General features: G+C 45.7%; 1 protein-coding gene across 16 annotated transcripts in view; it reads left to right on the plus strand.

Annotated features, from left to right (window-relative positions):
• The window catches only part of LTBP1 (latent transforming growth factor beta binding protein 1), a 304,975-nt gene that overhangs the window by 180,493 nt on the left and 101,493 nt on the right, over positions 1–22,989 (plus strand). For 4 of the 16 annotated variants that reach the window (XM_060186845.1, XM_060186847.1, XM_060186849.1 and 1 more), the window contains 8 exons: positions 901–1,128; positions 2,908–2,930; positions 5,725–5,824; positions 6,411–6,509; positions 14,390–14,515; positions 16,003–16,128; positions 16,942–17,064; positions 22,205–22,324. In XM_060186845.1, the coding sequence (XP_060042828.1) occupies positions 901–1,128; positions 2,908–2,930; positions 5,725–5,824; positions 6,411–6,509; positions 14,390–14,515; positions 16,003–16,128; positions 16,942–17,064; positions 22,205–22,324 (945 nt within the window). The remainder of the gene's footprint in view (positions 1–900; positions 1,129–2,907; positions 2,931–5,724; positions 5,825–6,410; positions 6,510–14,389; positions 14,516–16,002; positions 16,129–16,941; positions 17,065–22,204; positions 22,325–22,989) is intronic. The other 12 variants (XM_060186846.1, XM_060186853.1, XM_060186856.1 and 9 more) reach the window with 5 other exon arrangements.

The raw sequence follows: 22,989 nt of genomic DNA on the forward strand, positions 1-22,989 counted from the left end.
GAAGTCATAACACACTTTTGCACAGAGAAATCCGTCATGACTTTTCCAACAACCATATATATGTGTGTGTGTGTGTGTGTGTGTGTGTGTGTGTATGTTTTGTATATAACCCCTTGTTGAAAGCCAGGAAGTAGCTCACCTAGCAGAGCACACATTTAACATGTATGAAGATCCAGGTGTAAGACCCAGCCACCACGTGGGGACACCTTTAGAGGGGAAGCTTCACAAGTGGTGGAGTAATGCTTCAGTGTCTCATCTGTCCTCTCTCTCTCTCTCTCTCTCTCTCTTCCTCACCCTCTCTCTCTTTCTCCCTCCTCTGCCTCTCACCTGCTTTTAAAAAAAAAAAGGCTCAGGGAGCAGTAGAATTGTGTAGGTGTAGAGGCCCAGTGGTCATCCAGGTGGAAAAAAATCTAATGTTACATATGTATTCCATGTGTACAATGTCATAATACTGAATACTAAATATAGGCAACTGGAGAGGTGATGCAGTGGGCAGAGCTCAGAACTTGCATGCATAAGGCCCTGGGTTTGATCCCTGGCATTACATATGCCTGATCAGGTGTTGTGGTCATAGAAGTAATTAATTTTGAAATGTGAACTCTGTATGTCTTCTAGTCATTGTTGATAAGCATATATGACATAAAATGGATGCTGAACATGCTATCTGTAGCATTCTGATCAGGCCGGGTAAGGAATGAACAGATGGGAAATGTTTCATGAAAGAAACGGTTGGCTTTTTTTTTTTCTGGTAAAATATGCACGTTTAACAGAAATGCAAGCATGGGCATCTGTGTGTGAAGCTCTTGAATGTGACTGTGTTAATGATGATTAAGAGATAATTCATCATGCTCTGTAAGTTTGGAGATTTTTACCAGGAATATTTTCCCATCCCAAATCTAGCCGCTTTTAAGGAAATCTGTCCTGGTGGAATGGGTTATACGGTGTCTGGTGTTCATAGACGCAGGCCAATCCTTCACCATGTAGGTAAAGGACCTGTATTTGTCAAGCCAAAGAACACTCAACCTGTTGCTAAAAGTACTCATCCTCCACCTCTCCCAGCCAAGGAAGAGCCGGTGGAGGCCCTGACCTTCTCCCGCGAACACGGGCCAGGAGCGGCCGAGCCCAAAGGTAAGAGGACAGGGTGGCCAGCCACCTCACCAGCTGTCCCATGTACTTGCTCGGTCTCTCTTTTCTGTCTTAGAATAGTGGCTTCTCAGCCTTGACACTGGTGATTATTTTTCTTGAGGGAGAGGAATAAGTCCTTGCAGAGGGCAGCTCTGTGGCACTGGGGGGTGTTTGACATCATCTCTGTCCTCTGACCCCCATATGCCAGTGGCAGCCTCCCCAGCTCCTGTGCTTACATCTGGAAAGCTGTCCAAACATTACCAGATGTCCCCTGGGGCAAGAGCTAGGCAAGATTTCCCATGACTAAGAATGACTGCGTTAGGGTTATAGGTACTTACTTAGCAGGTGGCCACAGTTAGGAGTGATTTCTGGACAGTCCCATACTTTTTCGGGCACATGTTTTGGGGGAGGGGTTGTATTCCTGAGAGTGATTTCAATTCTGTAGGCAATGTCCTGAATTTGGTTCTGCACCTATAGGGATATTTAATGATAGCTCTCAATTTAAATCATAATCACACATCCACACTTAGATCAAGTGTGATGATCATAGTTTAGCGTGAATGCATAATGTTTATACTATATCTTCACTCAATTTATACACACAATTTACATCATATACAAAGTGGAATCTAGACCTAGAAGAATTAGTATATCAACCATGTTCCCTGGGGTCTATTTGACAAGTAGAGAAGGTAGTAGGAGGCAGGAAAGAGGAGAGAGGAGACTCTGAGTGATTGAGATGGGAGGGGCTCGGAGAACCTGTCTGCCATATTCTGAGCAAAGTTTTCCCTAGAGCAGACATAAAACGTGCCAGACGCCACTGTAAAGGGGATGTGCTGGCACCAAGGAGTACAGATTGCCAGGAAGTGGTAATGGTCTCACATTCCAGAGAGATCCCAGCTGAATTTGTGTTTCTGACTTTCACAGTGAGATAGTCTCTGTCTCTTCATTGAAGCCAGCTTATCAGTACACCAGCTAGCTTTGCTACACAAACATTTTCACCCTGGATAGAAGGAGCACAAAGTTGTGGACTTGTGTGGGTTTTATATCTTGGCTTTGGTGACACCTTGAGGCTTTCCTCAAGTGGGCTTGAGGCCAGAATTCAGGAAGCCCAGGGGGAGATTTTGTGAAAACAGGAGGTTCTGGTTGGTGAAGAACTGAGATCTGGGCAGGACCACATTCCTAGCCTGATGAGGAGGCCTTTTCTCCCGGGTTCTAATCCTGCTCTGAGCTGTGCTGCTTCCTTGGTGAAGCTGTGACACTCCTGGGGATGGAGGGTGCCTGAGGCTTTGACCCTGTGCACGTGGGGTGATGTCAGGGACAGATGTTTGCATCTGCTGACTCCCCCTGGGCAGGAGGATGTGGGCCCATGCCACCTGTGTCCTTGCTAGTGCTCAGGCAGGAGGAGAAGGCTAGTTAACTTTGTCCACCATGAAATTGATTGATCTCACCCCCTGGTTGGTTTTAGAAGCAAATTGGGTCTTACTGGTTTGCAACTATCTACCTTATTTTCTTGCCATAGCACCTGAAGATGTCACAGACATCATGAGGGTAGTATTCATTCTCTCATTTCTTATGCAAATAAATGGCAGCCTTAAAAAATAATCCATGTCAGAAAATATTTCAAATACTGTATATCCTGTTAAGGATCAGTATGTGGCCAGTCAGTAATATTGGTTGTTTCTAAGAGGTGGGCCAAACTTGTGCTGCCTTTAAAAATGTGTGAAATGTAGTTGATTGTCTAAAATTGTGCTAATGTTTTTCTTTCTTTTCTGTTTTTAGTGGCAACTGTTCCCCCGGAGAAGGTAATTTATTCCTTGATTGCAAGTTTCTGTTTTACTTTTAGTGGTTTTCTTTTTTTTTTTTAATATTTATTTTATTTATTCCCTTTTTGTTGCCCTTGTTGTTTTTTTTATTGTTGTTTTCATTGTTGGATAGGACAGAGAGAAATGGAGAGAGGAGGGGAAGACAGAGAGGAGGAGAGAAAGATAGACACCTGCAGACCTGCTTCACCGCCTGTGAAGTGACTCCCCTGCAGGTGGGGAGCCGGGGTTCGAACCGGGATCCTTATGCCGGTCCTTGTGCTTTGCGCCACCTGCGCTTAACCCGCTGCGCTACAGCCCAACTCCCCTTTAGTGGTTTTCTTTTACAACGGTGTAGGCCCTTTTAGTTTTAAGTGCAGTAGCATGACCCTTGACATTATTTACAGTAAGGAGCCAAAGCACCATCTACATGGTGGGGACTGTCCCCATGGCCCTTGGAACTTAGACTGTAGTGGGAACGAGGTGTGACGGGGGCAAGAGCGCCTAGGCATGGGCAGAATTTCACAAGGCAGCTGTTGGCTGGGACCACCTGTAGCAGGAAAGGTTCAGAGATGTTCCTGTCATTGTGTGTTCTTAAGAGTGCATATGTACAGAGCAGGGACTTTGTAATCCAACTGAAATGTGCATATATGTGAAATTTGAGGAAGAGTTAGCGCTGTGGTATCTCTCTCTCCCCTCCCCCTCTGTTTTTCTATCTTTCTTTTCTTCCTTTCTTCCTTTTTTTTTTTTTTTTTTTTTGCCCCCAGGGTTATCATTTCTGCACCATGCATCCACCGCTCCTGGTGGCCATCTTTTTCCATTGTTGTTGTTGTTGGATAGGACAGAGAGAAATGGAGAGAGGAGGGGAAGACAGGGGGAGAGAATGATAGACACCTGCAGACCTGCTTCAACACCTGTGAAGCGACTCCCTCTGCAGGTGGGGAATCTGGGGGCTTGAACCGGGATCCATGCTCTGGTCTTGCGCTTTGTACTATATGCACTTAACCCAGTGTATTAACTGCAGGCCCCTCCATCTTTATCTTTAAAGAAGATGTGAAAGGGAACTAGATGATGGCTCTCCTGGTAGAGTGTATATCTTACTATGTGTGAAGCTCTTGGGTATAAGCCCCCACACCACATAGGAGTCCCAGAGACAGCATAGCGGGAGGATCCTGAGGGCAGGTAGTGTGGTGCTGTGGTGTCTCTCCCTCTGTCTGCTTCTCCCCATTTCTCCTCTCTTTTCCTCTCAAAAACGCAAGGTATTAAAAAAAATTGGGCTAGGAAGGCTGTTAGTGGTATTGCAATTATGCAAAGGTAGGGGCTAATTTCTCCAGTAGCAGGTTAGAAAAAGAAAAAAAAGATGCAGACAGAGGCCAGTAGATAGTAAACTTGGTGTAACACGCTGGATTCCAGACCCAGCACCATATGGGAGCACCTTGGACAGCACCAGAGGAGCTCCATGATGGTGAAGCAGTGCTGTGGTGTCTGTCCTCTGTCTTCCTCTAAATGAAAAAACAAACAAACAGAAAACGGACCTAACAGCCAGTTAGCATAAAAAAATCGGAACAAGTGCAAATGATAAGTCACTTTCAGCATGGATTTCTTCCTGACCGAGGTTTTAACATAAGTGATGAGGTTGGGGGTGGAGCTTCAGAGCGAGTGGCATTGCAGTATCTTGGGCTCTCACAGTTGACTGTGTTTCCATTGTGATACTCAGGCAGGATGCCCGTATTGGGGAGAGCCGAACAGCTGGTGGTGACTGCCAGGAGAGACAGTGAAGTTGGAAGCAGAGATCAAGGGAGAGAACTTTCTGGAAGATAAGAATAATTGACCTAAAATAAGGTGTACGTGTAGGGGAAGTGTAACCTAAGAGACTAGATGAGTAATTTTAGTGAATTGACCATGAACATCAGGGCTGCCTGGCCCAGGGAGTGGGCAGGTAGGAGAGCCCCAGATCTTCAACTAGCCTAAACCCCAGTTACTGGAAGAAGGAATTGCACCTTGCATTTCTGTGGGACATGAGTGGGTGACCCACGTAGGTGTCCTCCAGGCCCTCAATTTCCTGTTCATTAGTCTGATCACTGTTTCACTGGAGGCAAGAAGTTATTAGATAAGAGGTCAAGGGAGGGCAGAATGACTAGGAGTTTAAAACCCTGCAGGTGTGGGGTGTGCCTTGGTGGGCTGTGTCTGTGTGACCATTGCTCAGCGTGGCAGGTCCTCTCCCACCGACAGTGAGGTAACGGGTCAGTTGTTTTCACCTTGTTCTAGATCAAGCCTCTGATCAAGGCATTTGCTGAAAAGGTCTGCAGGGGCATTTCACTTTTTTCCCTCCTGCTCCACTCTGCACATGGGAAGGTGTGGAGGGTTTGTGCATGAGGCCTGCTGGGAAATCTCAAGGGCTTTGCCACAGTAGCTGCACAAGACCGAATGACCGACCTTCCTTCCTTCCTTCCTTCCTTCCTTCCTTCCTTCCTTCCTTCCTCCCTCCCTCCCTCCCTCCCTCCCTCCCTCCTCTCTATCCTTCCTTTTTTCTTTTTCCCCCTTCCTTCTTTCTTCCACTCCCACCTTCCTTCCTCTCCTCTTTTTCTTTTTTCTCTGTTTCCTTACTTTCTTTCCTCCCATTCTTCTTTTCTTTCTCTCTGTCCCCCCCCCCCCCCCGCCTCCATCTCACAGTTGCAGATCATGTCCTTGGGTGTTTGGCTAAGAGTAAAATTCAGGAAGGAGACTTTTACAGGGGAAACTAAAGCTCATTCCTTCCACTCTGTTCTCTTTCCATCTGTCAAATTCAACCATCCAGGAAATATCTTCATTGGATCAGGAGAAAATCAAACTTGAACCCGGGCAGCCCCAGCTCTCCCCTGGCGTCTCAACGATTCACCTACACCCACAGTTCCCAGGTAGCTCACCCAGCATGTTTTGAAAGATAAAGAAAGAAAGAAAGAAAGACAGAAAGACAGAAAGAGAGAAAGAGAGAAAGAGATACTGTCGAATGTAAAACATTAATTCCCCAATAAAGAAATTTAAAAAAAGAAAGAAAGGAAAAGGGTTCTTTGTGCCTTTGACTTGAATGTTTGATTAAGTTTGAGAGTGCCTAAGGGAAATTAACTGCGGGGAAAACACTTAAGCATATTAATAGGCCCATATACTGTTAGTACAAGTATGGTATTGTACTCTAGCGAGAAAAGAAAAGATATGGTTCCCTCTGTTTACAGTGGTCAGGAGTAGCATGTATTATTAGAACATTTCTGAGGGGCTGTCATTTAGAGGGTCGTTTTTCTTGGCTTCTGAATGGTGCTCAGCTATTCTGGCTAATGTTGAAACCAGTGCTTTAGGCTAATACTGTGAGCTTAGGGACCTATAACGGTCCTTGCTATTTGAGAGCTACTGTGGTTTATTATTAGACTAAATTGCACTTGCATTTGGAAATGGAATTTCAATGCACAGAACAGGTCTGAATTTTTTTATCCCCTATCCTCCCTACAGTAGTGATTGAAAAAACATCACCCCCTGTGCCTGTGGAGTTGGCTCCAGAAGCTTCTACATCCAGTGCCAGCCAGGTGATCGCACCTACGCAAGTGACAGGTAGGCACAGAGCCTGCACCAGGTACCCCGGAGGAGGCGTGGCAGGAGCTTGGGTTTTAATGTGATATCAGAGCTGTATCCCATGTACAGCATTGCCCAGGGCAGGGCTAACCATACTAGCAAGTACCTGGAAATACTCCAGACTGTGGTAAAAAAGAGACGTGTGTTCAAATTCATGATGGTGCCTCTGCAGCGAAATAGCAGCTCAGGGATGTTAATTTTATTATTTATTTTTAAATTTTTTTTACAGAACACTGCTCAGCTTTGATTCATAATGGCCCAGAGGGTTAAACCTGGGACTCTGGAGCCTCAGACACGAGAGTCTCTTTGCATAACCATTATGCTATCTCCCCCATACATATTAATGCTTTAAAAGAATATTTAGTGGTCCGGGAGGTGGCGCAGTGGTTAAGGAACTATACTCTCAAGCATGAGGTCCTGAGTTCAGTCCCCGGCAGCACATGTACCAGAGTGATATCTGGCTCTTTCTCTCTCTCCTCCTATCTTTCTCATTAATAAAATAAATAAAATCTTAAAAAAAAAGAATATTTAATGCCAAGAGGAGGTACATATAGAAAGAGAAAGAAGAAATATGATATATGTGATTCCTGTTTTATTTTTAATGTTTTCATTTATTTATTTAGATAGAAATACAGAAATTGAGAAGAGGGAGAGAGAGAGAGAGATAGAGAGAGAGAAAGAGAGAGAGAGACCTGCAGTACTATTTCATCACATGTCAAACATCCCCCCTGTAGATGGGGACTGGGAGCTTGAACCTGAGTCCCAGTGTATCACTGATGCACCCACTCCCTCTCCTGTTTTACTCATCTTGACATATTTGTTTGTTTTTCTGTGGAAAAATGTGTCATGACTTTTACAACTCAATATCTTGAGCACTGCTCAGCGTGGCATATAGTGGTGACAGGGATTGAACTTGGGACTCAAGCCTCAGGAATGAAAGTCTGTTACATAAACCACCCTAATTAAAAATATCAATATGTAAAATGGAGATATTGACAAAACCATAGGATAAGGATCCCTGATCACATGGGAGCAACATACAAAAGGGAGACAACACAGGTGGTGGAGGGGTGGTGTGGTGTCTCTTTCTTTCTTTTATCTTCACTCTATCTGGAAAAAAGAAAGGTCTTCACAGAACTATGGAAACATGCAGGCATTAAGCCCCAGTAAAGCCCTGTCAGGAAGGCAAGAAAGAGAGAAAGAAATGATGAGGAAAAGATGGAGAATAATCGATTTTATAAAAATATACAAACATTGAGAAAATGCTAGAAGATACAGTGAATAATGATGATGATGATTGTTGTTGTAGTGAGATCCCAGGGGCTTGGGGTGTTTTGTGTATTCTGTCTGGTCTAAGTAGAAAATTTGTTTGATGATAAATATCACTCAGCTATACCCATGGTTTGAGCTCATGTGGAAAAATGTTGCAGTGATTAAAGAGCAAACCTCACAGAGGAATGTGTCATTTGCCTTAAAATATTGCTACTTCAGACGTGTGATCTGACCGTGTTGTGATTCAAAATGTCTGAGTACATTACATCATCAAGTTATATACTTTAATGCAATTTTCATGTTTTTTAAAGAGTACATTTCTTAAAGCCACTCCCTCCAAAATATGAATGTAAGTTCTCTTTTATATTTGCATCAAGATAGAATGGAAGCTATTTCAGGAAAATATTTTTGTCCCCATACTGCAAAACAACTATTCTTTGGTGTTACCAGGTTTTTAAAAATATTTGGGGCTTGGAATTAGTCCATGAAAAGTGTAGACCATACACCTTTCAGTGTACCAGGCCCTAGCGTCACATGGGAGAATCATGGATAGCACCTAGAGAATTTCCATGAATGGTGGAGTAGAGCTATAGTGTCTCTCCTCTCTCTCTTTATCTCTGTCTCTCTGTCTCTTTCTCTCTCCCTCACCCTCTCCCCTCTCAAAACAACACACACACACACACACACACAAACACACAGTCGGGCTGGGGAGGCTATTCTGCAGTATCGCAGATGTGTGAGGCCCTGAGTTCATTCCCTGATGCTATACTTAAAGAAAGATGTATTTATCAGAGAACATCAGAGCATCATTCAAGCACACATAGTGTCAGGGATCAAACTTAGAACCTTAAACTGCAAACCCTGTGCTTTCGCGCTGACCCACTGCCCAGGCTGTCCCTTGATTTTGCTGCTATTTCTCAGTAAAATCCAACAGAAATGTCTACTATCCCAGGCAGCTGTAGAGTGACACAGCAGAATGATTGTGATGTTGTCAGTGGTGTGGCTTGCTGTCCTCCACTGTAAAGCAAGCCCACGCCTGCCTGTTGCTTTGAATGCCTTAGCATGTGTCCATGACTGCCGTTGTTGCAGGCACTCAGACTTGCTGTAGGTATGCTGTCCATTTGGAATTGGGTTTTGTAGAGTTAATGAAGCTTGGCTATATAAATGTGTTTCCATTGCTAAAATGCAACTGTGGGAGTAAAAACCAATTGAAATTTCTCAGCTTCAGCTGAACCCCAAAGCTGACTGGAAACACACACACACACACACACACACACACACACACACACACACACACACACACACACACACACACACACCTCTAAGTAGCTGTGGTATATGTAGCAGACGTCTGGATTTGCATTTGGTAGAAATACAGAGCTGACGTGCTATGGCATGTTTCAGACATCAAAGCTTTCTTGATGAAAACAAGTAACACTGTGAAGGTTCCTATAGTCAAAGAAATTTCTGGAAACAATTGGGGGTGGGGGAAAAATAGAATTAACATAGTTGCAACTTTGAAGCTACAGGGACAGTCAGTAATGTGCACTGGAACCAGGAGACTGCTTTGTATCAAGTTTAATTTAAATGGAAAAGTAAACTTTTCCATTGGTTTGGTCTGAGTGCCAAATATAGATTGAAGAAGCAAACTGAACAGTTTTCTCTGGAACATTATACAGCATTTTACAGAGGAGGTAAATGTTACTTGTCAGTATTGTTTCATGAGAAAGGAATAGCATAGTAAGTAGGAATCAAAAAATAAAGTCAGGTTTAAAAAACTAAAGTTAGATTCTCATTGCTTAGTGATATATATATATTTTTTGAGAACACAAAGTCACTTTTAATTTTGTAAAAAACAGTAAAAAGACTCATCCTGTGTGTGTGTGTGTGTGTGTGTGTGTGAGAGAGAGAGAGAGAGAGAGAGAGAGACGCTTCGATTAGTGATATATTTTTTTAAATTACTTATTTTTTATAGCCACCTGGGTTATTACTGGGGATCAGTGCCTCCATGATGAATCCAGCATTCTCGATGGCCAACTTTTTTCTCTGAATCTACCATTCTTAATGGCCTTTTCCTCCCTCCCTTCCTTCCATCCTTCCTCCCTCCCTCCCTCCCTCCCTCCCCTTCCTTCCCTCCCTTCTTTTTGTTTATATTGACAGTGACAGGAATTGAGAGGAGAGGGAGGGAGAGGGACCTGCTGCACTATTCCACAGCTCATGAAGCTTCCCCCATGCAGGTGGGGACAGGGGACTTGAACCTGGGTCCTTATGCATGGTGATCTGTGTGCTCTACCAGCTACGCCACTGCCCGCATCCAATGATATCTTTTAGATGGTGAGCTGGGATATAGGATTTTTGGATTTCATCAGACACACAGTGACGTGCAGTTAATTATAAAATGAGTCCTGTATTTGAGGGGAATTAGTGTGATATTTTCCACCCTTGAAGCTTGATTGATGAGCCAGTGGCTTGCAACATTAACCGATGCACCAGTTCCAAATAAATTGTGCATGTCACCGTATAAATTGTGGATTTAACGTAGTGCCTTGATGGCTCAAAAAGAGATTGGAAAAATCGAACCTTTACTTCTCTGACAAATATTTACCAAGTGGAAACATCTGTGTGGGTTGTTGTGGGCGGGATGATGCCCATGTGGGAGGGGTGAGTGAAACCAGAGCAGGCTGCAAGCCTGTTCGTGAGTTTGCACTCCATGCCTGCCTCCAGCCCTTCCCGACCTTTCTCCCCAGCCCTTGCAGACCAGCCAGCAATGAGTCTGGGACTTCCATAACTGCCTGATGGGAACAGTTGCCATCCCCCTTAGATCTCTTCCAAGACTCGGAGTTGATCCCTTTCATCACAGCCTCCGTGTGTAGATGGAAAGGAGTCTTGTTTTTCATGTCCAGTCATCATGCTGCAGTGTGTCCAGGCCCCACTTAATTTTTTTTTTGAGTCATCGTGCACAGGGGAAGTTAAAAGTCAGCATACTCATGGTCACAGTTTGCCAAAAAACCTACCTTGTCACTTAATTCTAGAAAATAAAGACATCCAGCTCTGAAATCTGCCTCAGGCTTGTTCCGGGGATATGAGTGAGGTGCTTAGGTTTTCCATTGGCTTTTGATCATGGGTTTAAGAAAAAAAAATTCCCTTTCAAATTTCTACATGTGTTCCTGGGAAAGAAGCAGAATAAGATCCTTGATTTGGGTGATGTCATTCCATGGGGTTGGTGGGGCAGGAAAGGGGGTGGTCCTGAGGATGAGGGGAAGGGCATAAGGGCTATTGTGATGAGGAGAAAGACTGAAAGAATTCAGTGGTTCTTTTTGTCAGTAACCAAAAGGGGTGAAAGACACAAGTCATCCCCTCTACCTGGTTTCCCCAGACACCAGTGGTTAGTGTTTTCTCTGCCTCACTGCCATTTCTCCAGACTGTATGTCAGTCAGCCTCACTTGCTCAGAGCAGTTGTATGCATTAACTGCAGCAGATCCATTCTTCGAGAACAGGTGGTGTACATGCATAGACACTGCCAAAAAGGATATAAAAAACATAACCTCTTTGCCTTAAAAGCCAGAGCTCCTCCTAGTCCTCAAGATCACACTCTTGGCACTCATCTGTGCAACATGTTTGTGCTTAGGAATGGAAATAGATGATCAGAAGCCCCCTCCCACACCACACACACACACACACACACACACACACACACACACACACACACACACACACACACACACACTCTTCTATTCTGGTAAAGAATTTCTATAATCTGCAGTAGACTCGGAGTTCTGTGACACTGAAATTTTTCTTTTTCTTTCTTTTAAGAAGAAATTTCTAGGGATGGGGGTAGGGGTTGATAACATTAATGGTTACGCAAAGAGAGACTCATGCCTGAGGCTCCAAAGTCCCAGGTTCAGTCCTCTGCACCACCATAAGCCAGAGCTGAACAGTGCTCTGGTAAGAAAAAAAAAAGAAAAGAAAAAGAAAAAAGAAAAAAAAGAGGCACTCCTGAGGATAAAAGTAATCATTGAGCAGTCACTGTAGAAAACTTGAAGACTACAGGAACGAAAGAAAAGGAAGGAAGGGGGGGGAAGAAAGAAGGAAAGAAGAAAGCAGTCCCTGTAATTACAACCCTTGGATTTATTGCCTCCCTATCCTTTGTGTCTTTGTGTAACTGAGATCAGATTCCACATTATAATTTCCACCCAACTATATTCAATGAAATAAGCATTTTTCTGTCCCGTCAGTGAGGGTATGATGTCTTGTGCTAGGAATGTACCGCAGCTCCTTGGGTGTGATTACTAGTCACTTCAACTGAAGCTCAGACGTTAATCACCCGTGTTTTTAGCCTCGTGAATTACATTTCTTAGAGTTGGATATTATGTTGTCTGAATCCATTATTCTGGACACCTACAGTTTCAGAATTATCAGAGGCCTTGGTAAGTCTAACTTTGGCTCTGGAGCCTAGGTCTTGCATGCCTGAGGTTTGGGCCTTGCCACTGCCATGTGCAGGAACTGAGTGGTGCTCTGGTCTCTCATTCCCTAGGACTCCAATAAGTCAGTATTTTTTCTTTAAAGCACTGCTACTATTAGTACCCACAACACAGCACTGGGCTACCTGCTTAATTTAGGCTTTTTGCCTTGAACTTCACATGCCCTCTGGTGTTGTGATTGCTTATACTTCATCCATGCAGACAAGTGAGACTCAGAAAGTTTAAATAACTTGCTTGGTGTTGGGGAGCTAAGGAAAGGCAGCATGATCAGTCCCTGTACCATTCCCAAGCCTTGGCTTCTCAACACCAGCTCTGCTTCCCCTACCCCCAGCCATCTCGCCTTCTGACAGAGGCCATTGGGAGAAAGTGATCTTAGGGAGGAGAAGGAGGATTAGGATCATGGGCTCTGACAGCTGCCAGTGAGTCCCCAAGTCTTTTCTTTTTAATTTATTTACTGGATGGAGATGGCAAAATCCAGAGGGGAGGGGGAGATAGAAAAGGAGAGAGAAAGAAAGATAACTGTAACACTGCTTCACCACTCATGAAGCTTCCTCTGGCAGGTAGGGGCTGGGGGCTTGAACCTGGGTCCTTGTGCATGGTAACGTTCACTCAACCAGGTACGTTACCAACCAGCCTCCTCCCTCTGGTCTCTTTTAATGGCCTTCACTCACTTTGGACTCCTGTGTTCCCACCTCTGTCACATTGGCTTTGTGGCAACAGATCATTCAGAGGCTGCTCTGTTCAGATTCTCTAGTAGAATAGAGTCTGGGGGCTTGGTTGTGGCACACTGGGTTAAGCACACATAGTACAAAGTTTAAGGACCCGCTCAAGTATCGCTGTTCAAGCTCCTGGTTCCCCACCTTCAGTGGGGTCACTATACAAGCAGGTCTGCAGGTCTCTCACCCTCTCTATCTCCCCTTCCTTTCTGTTTCTCTCTGTCCTATCCAATAAAATGAAAAAGAAAAAAAAAAGCCACCAGAAGCAGTGGATTTGTAGTGCTGGCACCAAGCCCCATCAATAACCTTATGGGGGCGGGGGGGAGAATCACATCAGGTCTGAAGCAGGGACCTTTAGTACAGGGCAGGGGAGAAATCTGCTTTTCCAGACTAAATAAAACCTGTGCTTATTGATATTGGCCAGTGAAGAATAATTTACACCCAGCAGCTTTGCTTTGATTACAAGCAGTAGATCTTTCTGGAGGGTTAACAAGAAAGTTTGGAGGAGGTTAGACATATTTGCTGAAATTTGAATGTGGCCTGACATAGAATATTACTGTAGATTTCACAATGGGAATCTCATGATGCTTCAAGGGCCCTCATCTCAGATGAGCTGTAGCAGATAGAAACATGGAAGCTGAGAAGAATTGATTGTCCTGTGACCCCTAGCATGGCCCTATCTTGATTTTCCTCATTCTGCTTCATCTAGAAGTTGTTGGATTAATACTGGATTGCTGGGAAAGTCATGATTTTTTCAAATGCATGCATAGGAAAGTCAGTATTTTCCTATGCAAAAGCACACTGTGACTCTTTTGATAACCCAATAGTTTTTATTCTTATTTATTTAGGATTAAAGATAGAAACTAAGTGGGAGGGAGGGGCGGGGAGAGAGAAGGAGAGGGAGAGGGAGAGGGAGAGAGAGAGACCTGCAGCAACATCCCCCCCTCTGCTGAGGGATGGAGGCTTGAACCTGGGTCTTTGTTCATGGTAGTGTGTGTGTGTGTGTGTGTGTGTGTGTGTGTGTGTTGTTGTTGTTGTTTCCAGAGTACTGGTTTATTGGTTTATGGTGGTGTGGGTAATTGAACTTGGGGCTTTGTAGCCTCAGGCTTGAGAGTCTTTTTGTATAACCATTATGCTATCTACCCCCACAGTATTGTGTGTGCTTTACCAAGTGCTCCAACCCAAGAGTTCTTGATGGCCTTGGGTGAGGGGCAGGTCTGGCTGACCACTTCAAAAATAATAAGATAATTGGTGCTGGATTTTCAAGGTGACTTTTTTCTTTCCATTGTTTAACTAGCAATGAGCCCATGAGAAAACACAGAACACAGAGATGTAGTTTGCCAGGAACGTTAACATTTTCATGTCTTCTTCCACCCCCTCCTCCCCCCAGAAATCAATGAGTGCACTGTGAACCCCGATATCTGTGGAGCGGGGCACTGTATCAACCTGCCTGTGAGGTACACCTGCATCTGCTACCAGGGCTACGTGTTCAGTGAGCAGCAGAGGAAATGTGTTGGTAAGAGGCTTTTCACACATGAACATATTAAATAGCAAGCATCTGCACACATAGTTTTTTTTTTTTTCATTAACTGTCATTAGGAAATGTAATTGTGTTTAATTGTTTAGGATTCATATCTTTTGGGGATGGGATGGCTGGCCGGTAGTGTATCTGGCTGAGCATACACACTACCATGAGTAAGGACTCCGGCTCAAACCCTCACTCCCCGCCTACGGGGGTGGAGGGGGCCTTCACTAATGTTGAAGCAGGTCTGCAGATGTCTCTCTCCCTCCCTTTCTCTATCTCCCTCTCCCTTCTCAATATCTTTCTGTCCTCTCCAATAAAATATAAAAGGAAAAAATAGCTGCCAGCAGATTTGTCTTGCAGGTGTTGAGCTGTAGCGATAACCATGGTGACAAGAAGATAAATAAGCAAAGATTTATATCTCTCAGACTTAGGGAGGTAGCTCAGCTATAGAGCGTATCCCCTGTATGGGTGAGGTCCCGGCTTTGAATACCCTGCACTACATACAGTCAAGAAAAACAAAGCAATTGGAGCATCATAAATGTCAGAGAGGTGCTCTGGTCTCTCTCAGACATGTGCAAGCAAACAACACATCAGTGGAGTGTCTCGCTGAGTCCCAGCTCTGGCAGCTGTGCTACGATTCACCTCTTGTTAGTGGTAATGAAGTGACATAAAAGTGAAAAAGTTTCCAGCTTTTCTTTGGACTTAGTAAATAAAGTATTTAAGAGCTCTAGTTATAGCTCCCTGTGAATGCATACTCATTCAGCTACACTGAGTGAATCACTACCAATAAGTCCTGCAGTAAGGACTTGTGTTCATCTATATGCATAAAACTGGATCGCTCGAGGGCTGGGCACACCTAGTTGAGTACACATGGTACCAAGTGCAGGGGTCTGGGTTTGAGCCCCTGCTCCCCACCCGCAGGGGGACACTTCACTAGTGGTGAAACAGGCCTGCAGGTATCTCTCTTTCTCTGTCTCTCTCACTTCTCTCAATTTCTCTCTCTGCTATCAAATAAAATAGAAAAGAAAACTGGGTGCTGGGAGCAGTGCCCTTATTGTGCAGGTACCAAGCCCGGGCAATGCATAACCCTGATGGCAATTTTTAAAAATATTTAAAAAAGGATTTCTAAAGGGAATTTCTCAGTTGAAAACCCATTTCAGTACATGTAGATTCAATACATGCATATGCATTGTAATGCTCTCATCAATAAGGGCTGTATTGTGTTCTTTGCAATCTCTGAAGGAGGTGTGATGGCCTGAAGCTCTAGGGTGATGGGTGGTACCAGGAGTGGGCCCAGGACCTCTTGTATGCCAGTCCTGTGCACTGCCTTGGTGCTGTCTCCAGGCCCTGGTCCCGTCTCGTCTGGCCCCTTTGACTCCTGTTCCAGAGTCTGGGTGCACAGGGAAGGGTAGTGTCAGCAGGAGACTGGGAATGCTTGATGTTTAGTGCTAACCTTCTCCCCCGATCTCCCTGCACAGACATCGATGAGTGTGCTCAGGCCCAACACCTTTGCTCACATGGCCGCTGTGAGAACACGGAGGGGAGTTTCTTGTGCATCTGCCCGGCTGGGTTCATGGCCAGTGAGGATGGTACCACATGCATAGGTAACAGAGGCACTCTCCTGCCCACTTTTGGGGTGGCAGCTACCCAGCATTCCAGCAAGTGCTAGACAACCTGGATTTCTCAGTTGGGAGGTCCTGCATTCCTTATGAGTTGTGGATTCATGCTTAATTGACTGGAGATTATGGATTCTGTATTTATTGATTTTTGCTGAGCCATGACCTTGTTCCTGCATGATTTCACCTCTCCTAACCAACTTTTCCATTCAAGGGGAGGGAGAGACAGGAACTGGGAGAGATAACACATCGCTGGAGCTCCCCCTGGTACCCTGCTATCTTTTTCAGTGCCGTGGCAAGGCACAGACCGTATGCAGTGGGCTATCTCTAGCCCAGATGATATTCTTTTTACTTATTTTGAGGAGAAGGAGAATGATATAAATATATAGAGAGAGATCAGAGCACTGCTCAGCTCTAATTTATGGTGGTGCCGGAGATTGATCCTGGGACTTGGAGCCTCAGGCAGGAAACGGTTTTTTATTTTTGCAGAACCAGTATGCTGTCTCCCTAGCCCTGGATTATGATTTTTAACCATGAGTTCATTGATAATTCAGTTGTGACCCAGTAATCTGCTACGTGAGTGGAAGATCCTAAAATGCACTTCGTTTTTCTCCATTATTTTTAACTGGGGAGTGTGCTATGCAGACAGGTGGTATAAATCAGAACCTCCCTGCTCAGAGAGGTTCCTGTAGTACAGAGCTCAGGAGTGAATGGGACGGCCGACAGCCCCTTGCAATCTCCTTGGGGCACTAGGGAAGCTGGGGCATGGCCATGGGGTAAAGCTCCCCTTATCTCCTGCAGATGTGGACGAGTGCCAGAGGCCACAGGTGTGCGGGGAGGGACACTGCATCAACACACTGGGGGCCTTCCGCTGCGAGTACTGCGACCGCGGCTTCCGTATGACCCGGGGTGGCCGTTGCGAGGGTGAGTCCGCAAGGGGCCTGGGCTGGGCCTCTGCTTCTGGGTCTGTGCCACCTCTGGGAGCTCCCTGCATCTCTGGCCTGCCTGACATTGGGAGCCAAGCCACTGGAAAGCCTTGGTGCCAACCCAGGCCTGGCTCTTTCCTTTGGGGACTGGGCACAGGTGGGGCCACTGTTTGTGCCATTCATGCTGCCTCCTCACATTCCATTGTCTTCCTCTTACTTTTCTGCCACATCACCCCTCACCCTCCAGGACTGATTAGAATGTTCCAGATGGCTCCCTGACCACTGCTCCGTCCAGTCCTACCCCTGCTCCAAGTGCCATCTCTCTTCCCTTTCCCCTTCCCTCCTCTTCCTCCTTTCTTGTCCTTGGAAAGATGCTTGGGGCGTGCAGCCTGTGTCCACAGGAGAGGAACCACAGCATGTTCCACTGCTCAGGAAGCTTCCGCAGGGCAGGGCCTATGTGGTGGTGCTGGGGGACTTGAACCCAGGCCCTTGCACATGGTCAGATGTATACTCTATTGGGTAACCTACTCCCCAGCCCTTCAGGCCCCTCAGTAGTACATCTGGGCTTTCTGAACGAGGATGAGGGACCAGGCTGGGGCCTAGTGCTTTGGCATCTACATAGTGGAAGTTTTTGTCCCAGTTCAGGTGACCCTGGCCTGGGAGGAGAGCTAACAAGATGGCTTTTGATGACCCTCTCTTGCTGGCCTCTGCCCTCGGTCCCCTCTTTTCAGAGGTGTGATGAAGAGGTTGCTTTAAGGTTTGTGATCTCTGATCATACAGAAAGAACTCTGAACCCCACTTCCAGTTGCCAAAATATGGGACAGGGCAATTGGGAAGTGTCCCTAGTCCCTCTTTTGGAGAGCCCTCTTGCTTCAGAGAGGCAGATATTCTGAGAGAATATCTGTAGTTATGGGACTGTATTAAGGACAGAAAAAGAAAGAGGGGGGCTGGGAGTTGGTGCACCTGGTTGAATGTGCATATCCCAATGCACAAGGACCCAGGTTCAAACTACAGGTATGTCTTCACCACTTGAGAAGCTTCCTCCCTGCAGATGTCTCTCTCCCTATCCCCCCTCCCCCTTGATTTTTCTCTGTCTCTATCAAGTAAAATTAAACAGAAATACATATTTTAAAAAGAGAAAAGAAAGGATGGGGGCTGACCTGACAAGCATCCGTGTAAAGAGCAGGGCTCTCCAAAGAAGCCCAGGCCTGATGCTGAAGTTCTAAAGAAAAGCCTTTGCCCGTGAGATGAGACCTGAGGACCATGGGAGAGCCTGGGAAGAGAAGGGGCCGGAAGGGCCTTACAGAATCATGCCAGCCCATGGAGAGCCTTGAGGACTGTGGGTTGTGATTGTCAGTGTATGGAACGAACAGAGACCCCCCCTCCCCCAGGGTCCCCAAGGAGATCTTGAGGGTGAGGGAGCCTGTCCTCTCCAGAGGAGTCAGCTGGTGTGGTTGCATTCTCACTGGGTCATGGACCCAGACCAGAGGTCCCCAGGCTTCTGGCTCAACTCAGGTTTTCTCAGCTGTCTCTGCTGAGGCTGCTTCCAAACACCTCCTGTCTCCAGGGAGGCTGCTGGGGCTCAGACATGACCTCATGCATCCTGCCCTGAGTCGAGAAGGTGCCATCAAGCAGGTAATCCCGGACGTCCAGCTGGGGGAAGCGGGATGGGTGCCAGCAGCCCTGGACTGGGACCTGGTGTCGCTCAACTCTGCTGTGGAGCCCGTGGGCCAGCCTGTCACCATGCCCTGCTCAGACCTAGCAATTGTGGTTCCACTAAAAAAGAAAAAAAAAGTTCCCCTTCAGAGAAGAATGGAAAAATGAAACTGGCAAGCCATGTCCTTCATTTTCTAGAACAAGAAGTCCCAGAATGTCTGGCCTTAAAAGAAAACCACTAGCTTGTGTGTCCTAGCTTGGAGGTTTTCCTTAGAGTGAAACATTGCAGCACTGACTGGGGTTCGTATCTCTAATGTCATCTTCAGCGTGTCCACTTGTCACGTATTTCCAGATGTGTCTTGGGAGATCTAGGGGAAGGCTAAGAAATGGCCAGAATGGAGGCAGTCTTAGCTGACATGTTTCCTGCTGTCTCACCTTTGAGGCAGCTGGCTCCTCCTTACTGTCATCCCTTATCTTCTCTTGGTCACTCTTTTTTAAAAAATATTTTATTCATTTACTATTTATTGGGTAGAGATGGAGAGAAATTGAGAGGGAAGGGGAGATAGAGAGGGAGAGACAGAGAGACACCTGCAGACGTGCTTCACAGCTTGTTGAAGCATCCCCACTGCAGGCAGGGACCAGGGGCTTGAACCTGGGTCCTTGTGCACTATAACGTGAGCTCAGCCACGTGTACTACCACCAGGACCCCTGATAACTGTTCTTAATTAGTTCATTCCAATAAACTTCTTACACCCTTTTTAAGAAGAAGAAAATAAATAGTTAGAATGAAGGTTATCAGGTACCCTTGTATATTTGGTGCAGCCACTAGATATTTCTGTAAGTTTTTAGCTTGTGTCCTGGGAATCTGCTTGTTAGTTTTAGGTGTGCTTAGAGATTCATTAAAAAATTGTTTATTTATTTTGCTATCAGGGGGGCTTGGTGCCTGCATGATGAATCTACCACTCCCAGTGGCCATTTTTTCCTTTTTGTATTCCTTTTTTGATAGGTCAGGGAGAAATTGAGGAGGGGAGAGGGGAGAGAGACAGAACACACACACACACACACACACACACACACACACACACACACACACACACACACACACACGGAGAGGGGGAAGAGAGGGAAGGGAGGGAGAGAGAGAGAGAGAGAGAGAGAGAGAGAGAGAGCGCTGCAGGATTTGCTCCACCACTGGTGAAGCTTCCTCCCTGCAGATGCAGAGGCTTATGACAGCGTGTGCTCTCAACCAGGGGCCTGCTCTTGGTAGCCATTTTTTCTCCTTTTCCTATTGATTGATTGTTTGAGGTGAGAGAGAGATAGTGAGGGAGAAACAGAAAGGGAGAGAGGCACTTGCAGCTTGTGAAGCTTCACCCTTGCTTTTTGGAGACCATGGGCTTGAGCCCGAGTCCTTGTGCAGGGTTGTCTGTGAGTTCTACCGAGTGAGCCACCCCCTCCTCTCATTTCAAAGGCTTGGACCATCTCCTATATCTTTTTTTTTGTCCTCCAATTTGTAAACCATTCTTTTTTAAAAAATATTTATTTATTTATTCCCTTTTGTTGCCTTTGTTGTTTTATTGTTGTCGTCGTTGTTGGATAGGACAGAGAGAAATGGAGAGAGGAGGGGAATACAGAGAGGGGGAGAGAAAGACAGATACCTGCAGACCTGCTTCACCGCCTGTGAAGCGACTCCCCTGCAGGTGGAGAGCTGGGGGCTCGAACCAGGATCCTGACGCCAGTCCTTGTGCTTTGTGCCACCTGCACTTAACCCGCTGCGCTACCGCCCGGCTCCCTGTAAACCATTCTTAAGTATGCCTAGAACTCCTGTAGTTGTTCTCTAGCAAAATCCCAGTTCTGTGAAAGATGTCGTCTCTCCTCACAGAGAAATGAACAGTGATGAATTGCTTCCCTTAGCTGTGGCTATAAGAAGTTAGGTGTGTTTATTTTTGCCAGAAAATATTGCCATATGACCTTGTCTTCTGGGAAAGCCTAGAAGCAGTTCATTTTCTCCTCCTCCTCTTTCTCTGCCTTGGAGGAATCTCTCTTTTGGGAAAGAATGTGAATTATTTGAACCTGGTACGTTCTGGGACCCATGAGGCCAACACTAGGCTTTCTCTGGGCCTTGAGTTTCTACAGAGGGACCCTTAGCTTCCTCTCTGTCTCTTCCTCTGCCTCCCCCCCCCCCAGTCCTTTCATTTCTTTCTGGTAGCGGTGCTGAAGGCTTAGTGACCACATAGGACCCAAAGCTTCCAGAGTGGGGGTGCTAGCTTTGCCAGTCAGAACACTGGAGTTGAATAGATATGTATTTGCCTTCAGGGTTATTGCTGGGGCTTGGTGCCTGCACTATAAATTCACTGTTCCTGGAAGCTATTTTTCTCTTTTGTTGCCCTTGTTGTTTATCATTGTTGCTACTATTGTTGTTATTGCTGTCATTGTTGTTGGATAGGACAGAGAGAAATGGAGAGAGGACAGGAAAACAGGGAGAGAAAGATAGACACGTGGGAGACCTGCTTCACTGCCTGGTGGAGAGCCAGGGGCTTGAATCAGGATCCTTATGCCAGTCCTTGTTCTTTACACCAAGTGCGCTTAACCCACTGTGCCCAGCCCCCTTGAATATCTTAACTTATCAATTGGCTTAATGTGGGTTTACAGTGTTATAAGATTTTAGGTGCATTGTTGCACATATGTATGTATTTGTGTTGTGTGGATCACAATACCCACACCAAAGTTCTGGTGCCGTCACACCCAGAGACACCCTCCACTTACTTCCTCCCTCCTTTTTTTTTTATTTATAATTTTTTAAAAATTTATTTATTTATTTTCCCTTTTGTTGCCCTTGTTGTTGTTCATTGTTGTTATAGTTATTATTGTTATTGATGTCATCGTTATTGGATAGGACAGAGAGAAATGGAGAGAGGAGGGGGAAGACTGAGAGAGGGAGAGAAAGACACCTGCAGACCTGTTTCACAGCCTGTGAAGTGACTCCCCTGCAGGTGGGGAGCCGGGGGCCTTATGCTGGTCCTTGCGCTTCTTGCATTCCTTGCGCTTAACCTGCTGCGCTACCGCCCAACTCCCCTCCCTCCCTTTCTTATTCCTTTTATTCAACACCATAGTTTTACAGAGCCTAAGAATTGATTTGGCCATCACTTTTTGTTTGTTTGTTTGTTTGCCTGTTTGTTTTATTTATTTCTATTCCACAGGCATTCGGTAGTTGTCTTTCTCTGCCTGGCTTATTTCTCTTAACGTCATCACCTCTGGTTCTGTCTATTTTGGCCCAAACTGCACAATACCCTCTCTTTCACTGCTGAGCAGTATTCCACTGGGCATAGGCTTGCACAGCTTCTCTATCCAGCCATGTGCCCGTGGGGTTGATTCCGTCATTTGGCGATGTGACTGTTTTCACCCACCTGTAGCTGGATTCATGTCATCACTGTGTGCTGACAAATGGAACTAGGGTTCCACGATGTATCTTCTTGACTTTGCAGATATCGATGAGTGCTTAACACCCAGCATCTGTCCAGAGGAGCAGTGTGTGAATTCTCCAGGCTCCTATCAATGTGTTCCCTGCACCGAAGGCTTCCGGGGATGGAACGGACAGTGTCATGGTAGGTACTGGAATGTCCACCTCCAGGTTCCTTGTTTCTCCTGTCCCCCAGACCCCTGGCCCAGTTTTTTTTTTTTTTTTTTGACAGATATGTAGCCTCTAGTGAATCCTCGAAAAGGAAATTGAACAGACTTATACCATTCTCGTAAAGCTTCTATGTAGCTTTTAACTATGGAGAGAAATGCCAAAGCAAATTGGCATCAGGAATGGAAGACTTTCTCTGGGACAGTAATCCAGTTAGAAGCAAATCAAAGGCTCTCTGGTGTGATAACTAGACAGAAGAGGTCAGATAACAGACACCACAAGGAGGAGAAGGCACAACACCTAGAGAGAGAAAAGAGGTAGAAGAAGATACTGGAGATTGGGGGTGGGGCATGCTGGGGTTAGGAAACAGACAAGGAGCGACGGAGGGAAGTGGGCAGGCCCCGGCAAAGGGCTCATTCTGTGGTGCGGGATGGAAATGGGTGTTTTGGCGGCAGTTGTAATTTTAATGCTGTGTGCCTGAGACCAATATTATAAGTCAGTGTTACTTGAATACATTTTAATCAAATTTTATTGGCATTGGCTTATAATACTATGTAATTCTGAGATATGGGAGGGGAAGAATGAGGGAATAGGGCTAACAGGCTTGCAGCAGAGAAAGAAATCTCGATTGCTTTCTTAACA

The sequence above is a fragment of the Erinaceus europaeus genome, chromosome 3 (assembly GCF_950295315.1).
Source record: "Erinaceus europaeus chromosome 3, mEriEur2.1, whole genome shotgun sequence".
Classification (NCBI taxonomy): Eukaryota; Metazoa; Chordata; class Mammalia; order Eulipotyphla; family Erinaceidae; genus Erinaceus; species Erinaceus europaeus.